At 36.7% G+C, this 15,995-nt stretch overlaps 1 protein-coding gene across 1 annotated transcript in view; it reads right to left on the bottom strand.

Moving 5' to 3' along the window:
* Taf4b (TATA-box binding protein associated factor 4b) overlaps positions 1-15,995 on the bottom strand; it is a 117,863-nt gene that overhangs the window by 18,054 nt on the left and 83,814 nt on the right. Inside the window, exon 14 of the mRNA XM_026783653.1 lies at positions 14,126-14,230. Coding sequence (XP_026639454.1) covers positions 14,126-14,230 — 105 coding nt within the window. The remainder of the gene's footprint in view (positions 1-14,125; positions 14,231-15,995) is intronic.

Genomic DNA, 15,995 nt, shown 5'->3' with positions numbered 1-15,995 from the left:
CACACACACACACACACACACACACACACACACACACACACACACACACACTAAACCTAAGGCAGGCAAACATTATACGACAGTCATATGTCCAGCCCACTTTTTTTCATTTTGGCACACTATTCAGTAAATTATCAGAATTGGCTTTGAACTTACTCTAGCACAAGCAGGCCTTGAAAGTACCATCTTATGCCTCATACTCTCAGAGAGCTGGGATTTAAAATACTCTTATCAGAAGCATCAAACACTGGTACTTATGTGTAAGTGCAGTGAATGGCATAACAGACTTAAAGGAAACTAAAATGATGATGGATATAAATCAAGAAATCTACAATACTCATGTGCTTAAAAGCTAAGATGTCCATTGCTTACAAATTATCTCTAGATTCAATGTCAGCCTAAATGAGGAAAGAGTCCCACACAGGCTTTTTATAGCACTGACGAGGTAAGTATAAAACTCAAGTAAATGCATATAGTTCACATAAAAATACCTGGGATAGCTTTAAAAAAAAAAGTCAGAAGAATCTATATTCCCTGATTTCAAGTCAAATAATGAAGAAAAGCTGGAATATAGTAATAGATAAAGAAAAATCCACCTATAGAGACATTTGAGATAATCAACTAACAAATAAAGAAAGGTTTGATTGGTTCATAATTTTGGAGGGTCCAATCTATCATAAATTGAAATGGCTAATTTGGTACTATAACAAAGCCATATGCCAGTAGTGTGTGACGGAGCATAATCCTCTCAATTCATAGTCAGGGAGCAAGAGAACAAGGAGGGACAGGGGTCTCCAAGTCCCCTTCAAGCCACACCATTAATGACTATTAGGTCATTTCTACCCAAGGCTCCATCATCTTCCTGAAGCAGATAGACTCTGAAGATGATGGGTCTTTAGCAGATATTCAATCTATAGTTAATGTCAAATTATTTGTTTGCAAAGACTATACGGGAATGAAGAAAATGCAATGGGGTAAGTAGGGTATAGTTAAGCTACCTCTCTTTGAAGGAATCCAAGCCACACCTAACACTAGACAAGAAAATAGCAAGACAGGTCAAAGATCTAGAAGAAAATAGGTCAACCATAAAGCTTTAAAAAAAGCAAACCTTAACATAGTAAAGTTTTATGAATATAGAACAAATCATTTTATTTTATTATATAAAATTAATAATCATTAAAAGCATGAACTAGATTTTGTAATAATTGCCCTCACTACTTCCAGGACAACAAAATCAAAGTATTCTTCAAAGGAGTATAAAGTAGTTAGTGTAGTAAGCTGGAAATCAGTAAGAACTCATTGGAAAGTTAACCATACAACTTTTTTTACACTCCAATCCTTTACATAAGAGAAATAAAAATATATCCACAAAATTGCTTTTATAAAGATGTCCATACCCACTTTATCTGCACTATGCAAAATCTATAAACCAACCAACTAGTCAACATATAAGCAAATTATAGTCTTCATATCCTATATAGCTTCTCAGCACTGACAGTAATGTACTACTACAATGGTCAGTATAAATATTATCTCAAAAATATTATGCTAAATGAAACTACTCAGACATAAAAAGAAAGCACATTAACCCATGATTTTCAATTATACAAAATTCTAAAATAGGCAAAACTAAGTTATGGCAATAGACATTAAGGTATTGGAAGCTCAGCAGTCAATAGTTAAGACTACTTTTGCAGAGAATCTGAGTTCAGTTCCCAGTACCCACTCAAGGTGGCTTAAAACTGCTTGTAATTTCAGCTCCAGATGATACCTTCTTCTGGCCTTAGAGGGCACCTGTGAATGTACACACAAACATATGCATGCATGCATGCAATTAGATAAAAAATAAATCTGAAAAAAATAAATTAAAACAGTGATTGCAAAGTGGGTTGAGTTTTGCAAAAAAGAATGCATGGTTAAACTTTTCGGAAGGACATAAAAACACCTTAATATCTTGATTTTAAGAAATAACTATAATAAAACCCAGCACACTTTACTGTATATAAATTATGTCTCAAATCTAATAAATAAACTAAATTCAGGCTGGGCAGTGGTGGCGCACGCCTTTAATCCCAGCACTCGGGAGGCAGAGGCAAGCGGATCTCTGTGAGTTCGAGGCCAGCCTGGTCTAGAAGAGCTAGTTCCAGGACAGGAACCAAAAAAAGCTACAGAGAAACCCTGTCTCGAAAAATAAATAAATAAATAAATAAATTCAGCTACCCTTTACCTTAATAGTCAGATTTCAAAAGTATTCTGTCAAGATGTGCCCAATGGAACATGGTGACTCAACTGTACAGTATGATGCCCTATAATATAAAAGTCTGAGAAGTTGGTGATGGTAGAATTTTACATTCACAGACACAAAAAGAAACAAAAAACATGCTTACTCCAATACCTGCACAGAAAATTTATAAACTAAGGTATGTGGAAGATGCTATAAAATCCTAGAGTGGGCTGGGACTGTAGCTCAGTTGACAGAAAGTTTGCCTAGCATACACAAAATTCTGGGTTTGATCCCTAGCACTGCATGAACTGGGGGTGGTGGTGTGCATCTGTAATCTCAGCACTCAAGAGGCAGGAGAACCCAAAATTCAAAAACATCCTCTAATATTATAGCAAGTTGGAGGCCAGCCTAAGCTAAACGAAACTTCTCTTTAAAAAAACAAACAAACAAACAAAATCCAACCTAGAATATGGCTAACTCCTCCAAGTATTGAGAAATTTACCTACTTATTTCTGTTATTTAACAACAGAATTTTGGGTAGCTTTAAGTGGGTCAACTTGACCCCTCACACTGCTCAATGCTTAGTGGAACCCAGATATCAAATTCTAATAACATGTTGAAAGGCAGGAACAGTATTACAGTGACAAAATAATATTCAGAGTTGTAGTGTCAAAATGACATTCCACACATTTCCAAACACACCACAGGAGAAGGTACTGCTCATAGTTAAGAATACTCTAGGCTAGTACTCTAACCAAAAGCACATGCAAGCAGCATTTTAAAAAAAAGAATCCAATTAGTAGATTTAATCCATCTCATCATTCTAATTCTAAAATTGATTTATCCAGCATTACCTGCTTAATCTCGAAGGGGAAGAAAATACATACTTTTATTTGCTATGTCTAAGACTGACTCAAGCAAATAAGGAATACTAGTTTTATTGACATTTCTAAATAGAGAAATTAAAGAAAACAAATAAAGAAATTCCACTGGAAATCAAATTACTGAGTGAAATAATATATCTATAAGACTTTCTGAAGGACCCATGCATGTGTAGCACTGGCTCAAATACATGGTATTCCCAGATAGCAGTACATGGTGAACAACTAAAATCTCCTTGAATAACACATTCTAAACTAAACCAAGCATAAATTACCTTCTCTATGGTTCCTAGTTGGGTAGTACACCTTCAGGAAATTCTAGGAATCTTTAGGTGAAATGGGACCAAGCTGGAAAATTAGGTTGCTGAGGGGCCAGCCTTAAGTTGTAGCTTGCCCTAATTTTTACCCCAGTTTCTGCTTCCTGGTAGGCATCATTTAAAAAGCAGCCATTTATTATGGCACATGGACTAAGACCTCTGCAGTGCCTACCCATCGTAAAGGACTCTAATCTCTGAAAATGTGAGCAAAAATCTATTTTCCCTCTCTGTTTCTTTTGGGTATCCTTGTCACAGCAGTGAGAAAAGTAACACACACCACGTTCAATGACTAGCATGTTTAACAGTGTTAAGATGGCAATATTAATTTAATTCTTAACAAAATATCACATTTTTGGATGAAAATGCCAATCTGATTCTAAAATATATGAAAATTTAAGAGATCCATTGTAGTCCAAACACTTCAGAGTAAAAAAAGAAAAGATAATAGATTGACATTTCTCAATTTCAAGGTTTACTATAAAAGTTACAGTAATGAAGTAATCAAATGCAGCATAAAGATGAATGGCGTAAAACCGACAGGCCAAAAGTAGCAAGGTTGTTGAGAACCTTCAATGGGAAAAAAACGGACTTTATAATACCGATGCCAGAAAACTAGATGCTAACAGCCAGGGAAACAGATCAATTCCTGCTCAGCCACGTCAGAGAAATTTCTTCCTGAAGCAGATGGGAGCAAATAGAGAGAACCACAGCCAATGTGCAAAGTGAGAGACCTTGAACATTCAGTCCTAGATGGAGTGTCTCTATCAAATCCCTCCCCTCAGGGATCAGGAAACACTGAGAAGAGGAGGTGGGAACAGTGTTAAGACTCAGTGGGATGGAGGACACAAAGGAAACAAGGCCTTCTAAACACAGCAGGACAGAGGCATATAGGAATTCATAGAGACTGTGGCAGCATGCTAGGGTCTGTACCAGAAGAGGTCCTAGCACTGAGAGGGGAAGTGAACACATATCCCAATCCTTAATCCAGAGCTTGATAGTGAAATATTTTTCTGAGAAGTCTCACTGGTGCATCCACTCTTAGGAGCAGACCCAATACCCAGCAGGAGATGGCAAACACAAATGAACTCAATGGGTATCTTTACAGGTTCTTGTTGGGTGATGCTGTGCCAGGCCCCCCCCCCTTTTTTTAACATAGAAACCTTACAGGTCCTCTGCATATATTATGATTTCTAGTGTTGTGTTTTCTGGGATTCCTAGGTGTGTGTGAATGTGTGTATCTCTGTTTCTCTGGCTTTTTCTTCTGTTTGTTTTGTCCTATTTCAACTTGTTTGTTTTTATCTTATTTTACTATATCATTCTTTAGATGCCTGTTCAAATTCTGAGGAAAGACAAAAAGGGTGTGGACTGGATGGGAGGTGAGATGGGAAGAAACTGGGAGGATTTGGAAGAAGGGAAACTATGATTAGAGTATACTATATGAAAAACCTTACTTTTAATAAAAGAAAATGACTTTTTAAAATTATTGATTGATTGATTCATTCATTCATTCTGTTTATACGTGTGCGTATAAACACACCACGGCACTTGGATGGATGCTAGAGGACAACTCAGGGGGAATGAGTTTTCTTCTTTCACCAAGGTATTGGGTCCCAGGTATTGAACTCAGCTCATCAGGCATAACACGCCAGCTAAACCATCTCCCTAGCTCAGAATGAATTTGATGTGACTTACAACAAGTCAAACAAATCAAAGATGGGGTAAATATAAGGGCTAGAATGTGTTAACCTTTAAGAAGTTAAACATAGATATAAGTCTTTGTAGAATTGCATTAGATTAGTTTCTTGGCTATGATCCTCAAAGCATAAACAATCAAAAATTAACACAAATAGATGAATGTTCAGTAAGCATATGAAAGACATACTTATCATCTTTAGTCATGAGGGAAATGCAAAACAAACTCACAAGTGAGATACACTTCACACTCACTAGGATAGTTATGGTTTTTAAATACAGATGATAGTAAGTGGTGCCAAGGACTATCCTGCATTGTAAATAACACGTACAATCACCAGAAAACACATTTTGTCAGCCCCTGAAAATACCAAATATCAAGTTCCATTTGATTCTGAAAGTCTACTAGAGATATACCAAGAGAAAGAAAAACCAAGTACACATGAACTTGTATATGAATGTTCAGAACAACTTTCTTAGTTCTCAAAAAGTGCAAACAAATGTCTAAAAGCTGATGTAAGAACAAAGTGCTGTCTGTGCATTCACGAAATGGATTATCCAAACAAACAGATACAATAGCTGATATATTACATGGATAGACCATAAAAGCACAATAAGTAAAAGAAGCTGAACACGAAAGGATAACCATCACACAATTCTACTTACATGTGCGCCACTATAGCCAGTTCAAAGAGACAAAATTTTAAGTAAAAGCCCCAAAGCTGCTGATTAGCTGCTAATAGCTGAACAGATCATGGCTATTGTTAGCTGTGACAAATATGCTCAAGGGTTAGAGTGCTGATTACCTTAACTGTGTGGTGCAAATACTGACAATTACTGAGTTGTACACTTTAAAATTGTGAATCTGCCCCCACCCCAATCCATCAATGCCTGAGGGAGGTGGGAGAGCTGGCCCTGCCTGCCACCAGCCACACCACTCAGGAGAGCAGGCCCTGCACCTTGCGAGGGCAAGAGTCAACCCCATTGGTCAAGGTAAGGGTGATCCAGCCCTAAAGTTGTGAGCATTGTAGAGCTATCCCTATTGCCCATCTATCATGTGCCATCATGGGTTGTGGAGAGATGCCTCCCCCACTCCATTAACTTCTGAGGCTGGTGGGAAAGCTTGTCCTGAGGTCATAAGGTTGGGAGAGCAGTCCCTGCACCTCATCACTTCCAACACAAATGGACAGCACTGTAGAGCTGACCCTGAAGGTGTAGGTATGGGACGAACAGACCCTGAGGACATGAAAGCAGGAGAACTGGTCCCACCCCTTGCTCATGACAGCAAGGGGTAAACTCACTAGGGCTATGTAGGAGAGTCCACACTAGTGGTGAGGACAAGGGAGAGCTAGGGGGCTAACCAACCCTGCAACTACCCAGGCCCAGAACAGGGTTATGTGTTGGTCTACCCCAATATCCACCCCATCTGTGATCTGTTTGAACACATGATGGCACTGGTGCTGCAGGATCTCTATGACACAAGACAACATGACAGACAACAGGATAACCAAGAGGAATTCCAGTATTGATAATGTCACAGAAACCAAAGGCTTTGCAATGACTCTTTGCAATGAACACTTTCAAGTAAAGTGATGTGGGATGCTCCTCTGTATGCTATGAATGTTTTATTACCATTTGTTAATAAATAGGCTATTTATTAACTGTCTATGGCAGGGCAGAATAGAGCTAGGTGGGAAATCCAAGCAGAGAGCGTGAAGAAGAAAGCAGGCCGAGTAGGAAAGATGCCAGCAGCTGCCAGAGGAGTAAGATGCCGGAGCATTAATGGTAAGTCAAGGGCACGTGGCAATACATAGATTAGAAATGGGTTAATTTATGTGTAAGGACTAGCCAATAAGAAGTCGGAGCCTCCAGCCACCATATGGTGGCTTACAACTATCTGTAATAAGATCTGGTACCCTCATCTGGCCTGTAGGCATTTATGCAGGCAGAACACTGTATATATAATAAATAAACAAAAAAAAGAAGTCTGAGCCATCGGTCAAGCAATTATAGTCAATTATAATCAATATTAAGCCTATGAGTGATTATTTATAAGTGGCTGCAGGGGCCAGCAAGTGGGAAGAAACCAGTCCAGTGGGACCGGACTGGACAGAGAAAATCTTCTGGCTAGAATAAAATACAGATTAAAAAACGCTTTTATCCATAAGGGTTTACGAATGACTCACTGTGTCACTATAGCTTCCATGATGATTAATTTTTCCCTTCTCTCTCTTTCTTTTCCTTTTTTGTCTTAAATTTTATTTTATTTTGTGGGGGAGGTTGCAAGGCCAGAGGATGAATATAAAGGGATAAAGAAATGAATGGGATAGACATGCATGATGTGAAAGACACAAAGAATAAATAAAAAGAGGGAAATGGTGCCTTTACTCTTCATAAATAAGTATCAACAACCCCCTCAAATTAAAAATTTGTAGGTACTGCAAAGTCCAAACAAAAAATAAGCTGAAAACATTAATTGAAAAATCTGAACATCTAATTTGGGCAAGAAACATAGGGAACTTAACTGTCATTTCAATTAAGGAAAGCCGCCTACAATCCTCTGACAATTAATGCTATTTGTTGTTAATTAGCACTTACCTATCATTTTGGAAAGTCCTCTAAAAACTAATACTTAATACAGATAATCCTATATAACAAGCAATTCGTGCTTTTTAAAAATCACTAAGTGTGAGCCAAGTAGCTGTATGAGAGTCTAAAACAGAGCATCAAGAAATACAATATAGTGAATTAAGTGAGAATGCTACAACATGAGTAGTATTAGTCTAAATTACAGAAAAAGCACGCATATAAAAAGATAGATACAACATTTCAAGAACTGCTTCTGGGATCCTGAAAGCTCACAGAAATAAATTTAAAGCTATGCAATTTTAAGTAAGCAACTGTCTCAGGAAAAGCTTACCTAAGCTAACCTTAATGAACATACTTTCAAAGAAAAAATTGCAATGTTAAAGTCTTAAACGTTACATACAAATACCATGTGCCCCCCCAGGAGAACCTTACCCAGAACACTTAATGTAGCAACAGAGTGCTAACAAGGAAACATTCAAGAGCAGAAGCTGTTCCTAAAGGCTCACAGACCACTCATCACATCAATCTTCAGATCATAAGCCTCTAATGGTCAACTGCTAAAAAGTAACATAATACTTTCACCATTTGTCTGTGTCCAAGTCACAGTTCTGAATTAAAGACAGAAAATGTAAGAACATAAATCCAGCTCTGCTTCAAAAAAGAAAACTAGCTTTTAGATGATTTCCTTCCAAGAAAATGGAAACCTTGTTATGTTCTTCTCATCGCTATACCTAACATATCTTTCCCTTTTCATTCAATCTGTCAGCCCAAGCCACTCAATTTTTAAAATTGTATTTATTTGTTCACTCATTCACTGGGGAGGGGGAGCATGCTCTGATATTCCTGTGGAGGTCAGAGGACAAATTGCAGGAATAGGTAGGTTCTCTCCTTCCATCATGTGAGTCCAGGGAATTAAACTCAGCTTATCAGGTATGACTGCAGGCACAGTTACCTATTAAGCCATCTCCTTGTTTTGAAAAAATTAATAACGAATATTCATTTTTACTATCAATTCTATTTTTAATATTTAAAAGGATAAAAATAAAAACCATATCCAAAAATGTAATTACAAAAAGGATCACATATTATACTAGAAACTAAACATACTTAACAACACAGAGAGGGGTAAATTATACAATGAAATGTATAAAGAAGCATTTAATGACTTGGGAAGTATATAGATTCGATCATTAAATTTAAAAGTAGGCTCCAAAGACAATAAAATGAATTTTGTTAAGTCACAACAGAAGCTGAGAGTGGTAGTATAAATATGCCTACAACACTCAGCAGGTGAAGGCAGGAAGACCAGAAGCTTAAGGCCACTACACTTACATAGGTTAAAGGCTAATCTGGGCTACATTTAACTCATTAAAGATTTTAAAATACCAAGTATTCAATACTAACTTGCCAAATCAATGTTAATTCAGCTATCTCAAGAGATCAGGAACTAATAACACTAAAGGAAACTTGTCCAACATACAATGCATTTTACTACTTTTATATTACTTCAACACTGATTTATAAGTAACTTTCAATTTTTCTTCAAACAGGATCAGTTTACTTTTTATATATAAAGAATTGTGTGCTTGCCCCTTTAAGACAGTGGTCACTTTCAAGTAGCCAGACTACAGAGAACAGGCCATTCTTCCCTTGCAGGCTCTTCCTAATACAGAATTAAGAAAATTCTTTGTCCTGTATCCTAACAGCAGCCCCCGATTTATGTTACTAACCAGGCCCTGGCTCTTCCATGATCCTGTTCACATACTCTATGTTGAACCAAATCATGTGATGTGAAATTTCCCGCCAGACCCTACAAAACTTACATTAAAAAGTCTAATACTTTCCCCTCTCTTCCCTCCTATTTTCTCTTGTTCTTTATGAAGCTTCTTGCCAGGCTTTCAAATGGAGCTTCTGTTTTCATTTAAGACCCTCATCATGTTTTGGCCTTTCTCATATATTGTGTCGTTTAATGTTTAATGCTTTGCTTCCCACCATGAGGCCCCATCACAGCCTGGAGGCCCTTTCTCCAAATAATCCTCATTCCTGAAAGAAATCATGTATTAGCTTTCTCTTTCCCTGGACTGACTGCTGTTGTTTTATCATTATTTCTTTATTATTATATTTAACATATAACAGATGCAAAATAAAATTCTGGTGGACTTTATAATCCTGGTGTATCTTTGTATTTTTAATTTAAAATACAGTAGAGTCTAATAAGATCACCTCATTCTCCATAGGACTAGAGGTGTTTAGTAGAGTAGAACTTAAAAGATATTGGATCATAAAGCAGTGTACGGACGAAAGAAAGACGGCTTCAGGATACAGCTTCCAGGCGAAGGGTGCCATATGGGGGTGAAATTTTGAGATAATGTAGCTGTTGCAGGACGTCTGGAAGTCCCCTCACCTCAGCGTGTAAGCAAGCCCTTTAAGCTCATTAGTCTCAACAAGCTGGATTTTGGTCTGTGGTTAGTACCCAATTGGAGTAGACAGATACTTGTGTCTCCCCAGAAAAATTCAACACAGACAAATCACATAAACTGACTTTCACACTGGAACTTAAGAGACACATTCATTTCTTATCAAATACCTGAAGACATAAATACATAGTGAAGGAAAGGCATGTAAACTCTATTGGGGCTGGTGAGATGGCTTGGGTGTTAAAGATGCTTGCCATGGAAACTTGGAGACCTGAATTCATCCTCAGAATCAGTATACAGGTGGAAGAAAGGGCCAACTCTTCTCCACAGGCATGCTGTGCCAAGTGCTCATGCATACATACACAAACTAAATAAATTTTTTAAAAAATCTTACAAGAAATCAGGATTTAATATCTCTAAAATTTGCAACAAAGTCAAATGAGACTAAAATGAAAGCCCAGAGTTCTGGTTCTTAACCTGTGAGTGGTAACCTAGAGTCTTAACCTGTAAGTCAAACGACCCTTTCACATGGGTTGCATAACAGATATCCTGCATATCAGATATTTGCATTATGATTCATAATAGTAGCAAAATTATAGCTACGAAGTAGCAACAAAATAATTTTATAGTATATGGGGGTAAGGTTACCACATGAGTAACTGTATTAAAGGGTTGCAGCATTAATAAAGTTGAGAAGACCTAGATAGTTTAATGGTCATCACTTCAAACTAACTCTAAACCATTCAAACTGAAACAATGATATTTCTATTATAATGACACAGATAAACTACTAAGCATTTACTTAATAGTAGAGTTTATAAAAACCATGCATAAAACATGACAAAGTAAGCGCTATACCATTTCAACCTACTGGGATAACTGAAGAATGAGGCTTAAAGGGCGTCTCCAAATTTAAAAGTTTACCAGACTTGAGAATCAAGCTCACACCTGTACATGTACTTATTTATTACCCCATGTGTTGCAGTGAGTTCTTGCCATGAAAAAAATCTGACAGACTATGTTATATATAATGTCAGTAGAGTAAGCAAGTTGGTCAAGAGCTTATAAACCATTCTTAAATGAGTAACAATATTAAACACAGTTACTAAGTGTGTTTTAAAAGTAAAAATATGGTAAGAGGACCTGTTCATAGTTATATTCTTGATGAAATATCATATTCCATCTTGACATTTACCCACATTTACATGCATAGAGGGCATTGGGTTTTCCAGTGCGAGGGAAGAAGAAAGTAACTTCTCTGATGAACCAGCTTTATCACATTTTTAAGTTTATTTTAGGATTTGAAACATTGAAGACATTATGCTAAGTCAAATAAGCTAGTAGTGAAAGAGAGAATAATAATTCCACTTACATGTGATGTCTGAGTAGTCTAATTTATAGAAGCAGAATGGTGTAAGGTTTACAAGGGGCTTAGGAAATGGAATGTTTAATCAGAACAGTGTTTTAGTAAAGATGTAAAAGTAAATAAGACCTTTCAAAAATGTGAATATGTTCAATACTAATTACCTATACACTTACAATTGTTCAGATGGTATTTAAAAAGGGTTTTGAGAACAAAACATTAATAGATCTTCAAGAGCCAGGATGCATCTCACTAACAGACTATGTGCAGCTCTCAATGTAATCCACAGAACTAACAATAATAACTAACAAAGATATATGTCAGAATAAGTCTTTTTGTGTTGCCCAATAAAATAGTCAGAAGCCACAAGTGAATATTAAAATTTCTGTTCACATAAAAGTTGAGAATTTCCTCCCTTATACTAGCTAGCTTCATTTCTGAACTAAACAACAAATGCAACAGACACAAAATATTTTCATACTCATAGCAAATCTACTAGAACAGGTTCACAGTGTGTATAAATGACACTAATACATATGGATTCAATTCAAATTTGGATTGTGATAAAGGTGACATTTCAAAATCAGTAAGTTAAGAATTGAGTAAACAGCATTGACTAGTTATTAGGACCAAAGAAAACTGAATATGCGTTAACAACTTTCCCAGCCCTCTGAGAAAATGTCTCACTGTATATTATATACAGAAAACCTGGTTCAACCTTGCTATCTAGGCAAAGCTGGCTGTGCACTCCTGGCTTCACTGTAATTGTAAGGATGCACCATTACGATGGATAACCTACGTTTCAGCTCTAATTTAGAGACTTGGGAACAAGCTTACATCAAATTTATTAATTTTTTTGGGAGGAAAGATTCATTCAGTCTCACAGTTTCAGAGAGGTCAATTCATCAAGACAGGGAAACCATGGCAGAAGAGAGAAGTTCACTACACTGAGTCAGAAAGAAGCACTACGTAAGTGTGGAAGGCCCTGGGTTCAATACCAGCACCATAAGAAAAAGTCAGACAAATTTAAAAACGATAGACCTAAAAAGTACAATGTGAAAATACTAAAAGTATTAGCATGTAATTCTAATTAAAAAGGGGCTTCATAGTCATGCTGGCTACAATCCCTGAGTTTAGAAGCTGAGACAGAAGGATCCAAGTTAAAGGCTAGCCTGAGCTACACAGTGAGTTAAAATTAAAGTTTTCAAATGTAAAAGCAAAGCAAACAAACAAGTATACTTTAGATGAATAAAGACAGAAAAACAGAAAATGAGAGGAAAGGTTTCTATTTCTTTAATTGTAAAGAAGAATTCAGTGGGAAAAAGAAAAATTGAGAAGTGACAAGTGATGAGAAGTCAGTCTAGTCATTTCCTATTTACACTTTTAGGAATGACCAAAAAAATGAAGAAATATTATTACTGACTATTGAATTAAGTTTACAACAGCCCGAAGGGTAAAAACCTTCCTAGCCTGATAGAGTTGATACAGGCATAAATAAAACACAGTAGGCAAAGTGATAGCTGACAGAGCAGAAAGAGGTAAGGTAGACAGGAGTTCATTACACTGTTTTCTACTTTATGTATGCCTGAGTATTTCTAGTAAAAAAAAATTTTCCAGATACGGATATTTTTTAACCCAATCAAGTATTTCCAGAACTTCACTTACACAACAATTTAAGTAAAAGGAAATCCTAAGAAACACTAAAAGCAAAGGCCTGAAAATGACCTGAATATTTATTGGCAAGTGGTTGAATAAATTATGATTCATTTAAAGGCAGTATTGTCATGTAACTATGTTAAAAGATTTTAGAATATAATGGTACATGTTTGTAATTCCAGCATTCCTAAGGAGAAATGGGAGGTGGAGATGGGATTATCACCTGGAATTTTGCAGGCCAGATAACCTGAAGTGAGCAATACAGCAACAAAAACAAGAAAAGACCATGCCTTGAGAAAACAGAAAATGGGAACTGAGGCTTGCCGGCTGTTTTCTGATCTCCATATGTGCATTTTGGCAAGAGTGTGTATAATCCACTCACACAACAAATGTGCACAAAATAATTAAAATTCTAAAAATGGTATTTAGGAAAGAATAAAAGAATCATTAAGCCATATAAACACATTTTGTACCCAGGTGCAGGGGCAGATGCAATCTTAGTAATGGGGATTATATAAACATATTAGAAGGGGCCTAGAGTTAATCCTTAAGAGTATATACTGCTCTTGCAGAAGAACCAAGTTCAGTTTCTAGCACCCATCTCAGATGGCTCAAAACCACATGGAACTCAAGCTCCAGAGGATCTAACACACTCTGTCCACTGTAGTCATCTATTTTCACAGGTGTACGCGCGCGCACACACAGACTAAAAATAAATGTTTGCAAATGTTAGAATACAGAGCTTTTAAAAATGGAAATGGTGATATTCAGTATACCTGGAGATAGTGACTAAAAAGAAAAACAGAGTATGTAAGAATCGAGTTGAAAACAACTGGCAAAATCTACTTTATAAAACAGTCAAAGAAGAATTCGTTTGGCAGCATGTACAGCAGGATAGACTATTTGAACGCCCCGTGTCTTTTGTTTTCTTTTTGGCTTACTTTCTGGACATTAAAAAAAAAAATTACAAGCACAATTATCAGTACCTCATTTCCTGATTCTAGTGATCTCTTCTTCCGTGGTCCAATAGCTGCAAGAGCTGTGAGATTAGCATCTCTGTATTGGATCTGGGCGAGCTCCAATTGCTGCAACTAGAAGATGGGGGAGAAAAGAAAGTCCATGTTTACACAGATGCTCAGGGAAAAAGAAAATATCATTAGAGCAGTTTCTGTATTTATTCCCAAATAAAATTATATAATAAAATGAATACTGACTCCCTTGCAGCCAAGGGCACATTCCTGATGTCTTGACTCCATTAACTCGTAGTCCCAATCTTTACAAAGAAGAGACAAAGTTCAGGGAAGAGGAAATCAAACAGTGCTTGTACATTACAGAGCTCATTCTAGTATGTTGTATGATTTACAAACTACTCTCTTAACTTTCACAAACACATTGAAAGGGTATTCACTGACTGTTCAAACAAAAAAAAAAAATTAGACAGTGAGGGTCGAAGAGATTAGGGCAATTTCATAGAAATCACCCCCAAAAGAGGTAGAACCAGTACTCAGAGAAAAATGTTCTCACTACAAACATTTACTAATAAGACTCGTGGATTTACTCTGTATTTGTCTTCATGGTAAAAACCTTGAGTGATGTAGTTTAGTCCAGAATGGCCAAAACTACAAGGTACAATTTTTCAAGTCTTCAGGCAACAGTACAGAAGGTAATCACAAATTATGTCTTATGAAGAAGGATTTCATCAAAGTGATTATGCATAAAAATAGTTATGTATTTTGATAAAGACAAAGTAAAAATAAAATACCACTGCATAAGCCCCTCAGTTTTACTAGAAGAGGAAAAATGTTCAATTCTCAAGAAAATCTTACTGCTATATAAGGCAAAAATGTTGTTGAAACTGAATGATTGTCGCACTCCAACAGGATCAAGAGAGTTCACTGAGAAAAACTTACACTGGAAATATTCTTGGCGGGGGCGGGGGAATAACCAAAGTTCAAACACATTATAAAAGAAGGATGACAGCACATGAACCTTCATCTTAGATCTCCTAGCTTTCAGAGCTGTGAAAAGTAAAATCCTATGGAATATAAGCTACTCACTAAGGGGCTTTTGATATAGCAGCATAAATATATTTAGACAACAATTAATCCAAGTACATAAACTAAGAATGATATTCTATTTGCTCCAAAAATTACAGGACCGAAATCTTTTTTAAGCAGTAGGCTTTCTTAAAAATATATTGTTTGGTAAGGGTTTTCAGAAGTTGTAAAATCTTTGAAAAAAAAAAAAACTATGGTCAAGAGTCTGATGCTGGCACAATCCAGAACTTTTTCTATGTATCAAAAACAAAAAAGATTTTAGTTAATCTACAGCACAAATCAAATAAAAATGTATTTTAAAGGCCTTCCCTATAAAGAGATAGGGTATCTTAAAGAGAGCCGTATGAAATGAGGACTCCCTCCCACCCACCGAAAGAAAGGTTTTCAACCTGACTATGTAAATAATCCTTTACACATACTATTCTAGAAAATAGGGTGTTGCTGTAGCAGCTTGGAAGATAAGAATGCAGAGAGTGCTGCAGACGATGGAGGCCTGGCTTGTGAAGTTTCAGGGGAAAGTGAAGACTTTGCTGGGAACATTTATGTGCCATTGTGAAATAATCTAGTTCTGGTCATGGCACTGAAGAATGAGCCATGATTAACAAGAGACCAGCATCACTGAAGTGAAATCTTTGCTTTAGAAATGAGTAGTGATTAACAAAAGACTAGCACTATTGAAGATTAAATCTGGGAGTGTTTACTCATATATACTGAGGGCTGAGGCTGGATCTCCTGCTGGCAGCCAAACTGCCATCACTAAGATGGTCCAGGTGTAGTAGCTGCCCATGCCTTTAATCCC

This window comes from Microtus ochrogaster, chromosome 18 (assembly GCF_000317375.1).
Source record: "Microtus ochrogaster isolate Prairie Vole_2 chromosome 18, MicOch1.0, whole genome shotgun sequence".
Taxonomy (NCBI): Eukaryota; Metazoa; Chordata; class Mammalia; order Rodentia; family Cricetidae; genus Microtus; species Microtus ochrogaster.
This window is presented reverse-complemented; position numbering and strand designations above follow the sequence as displayed.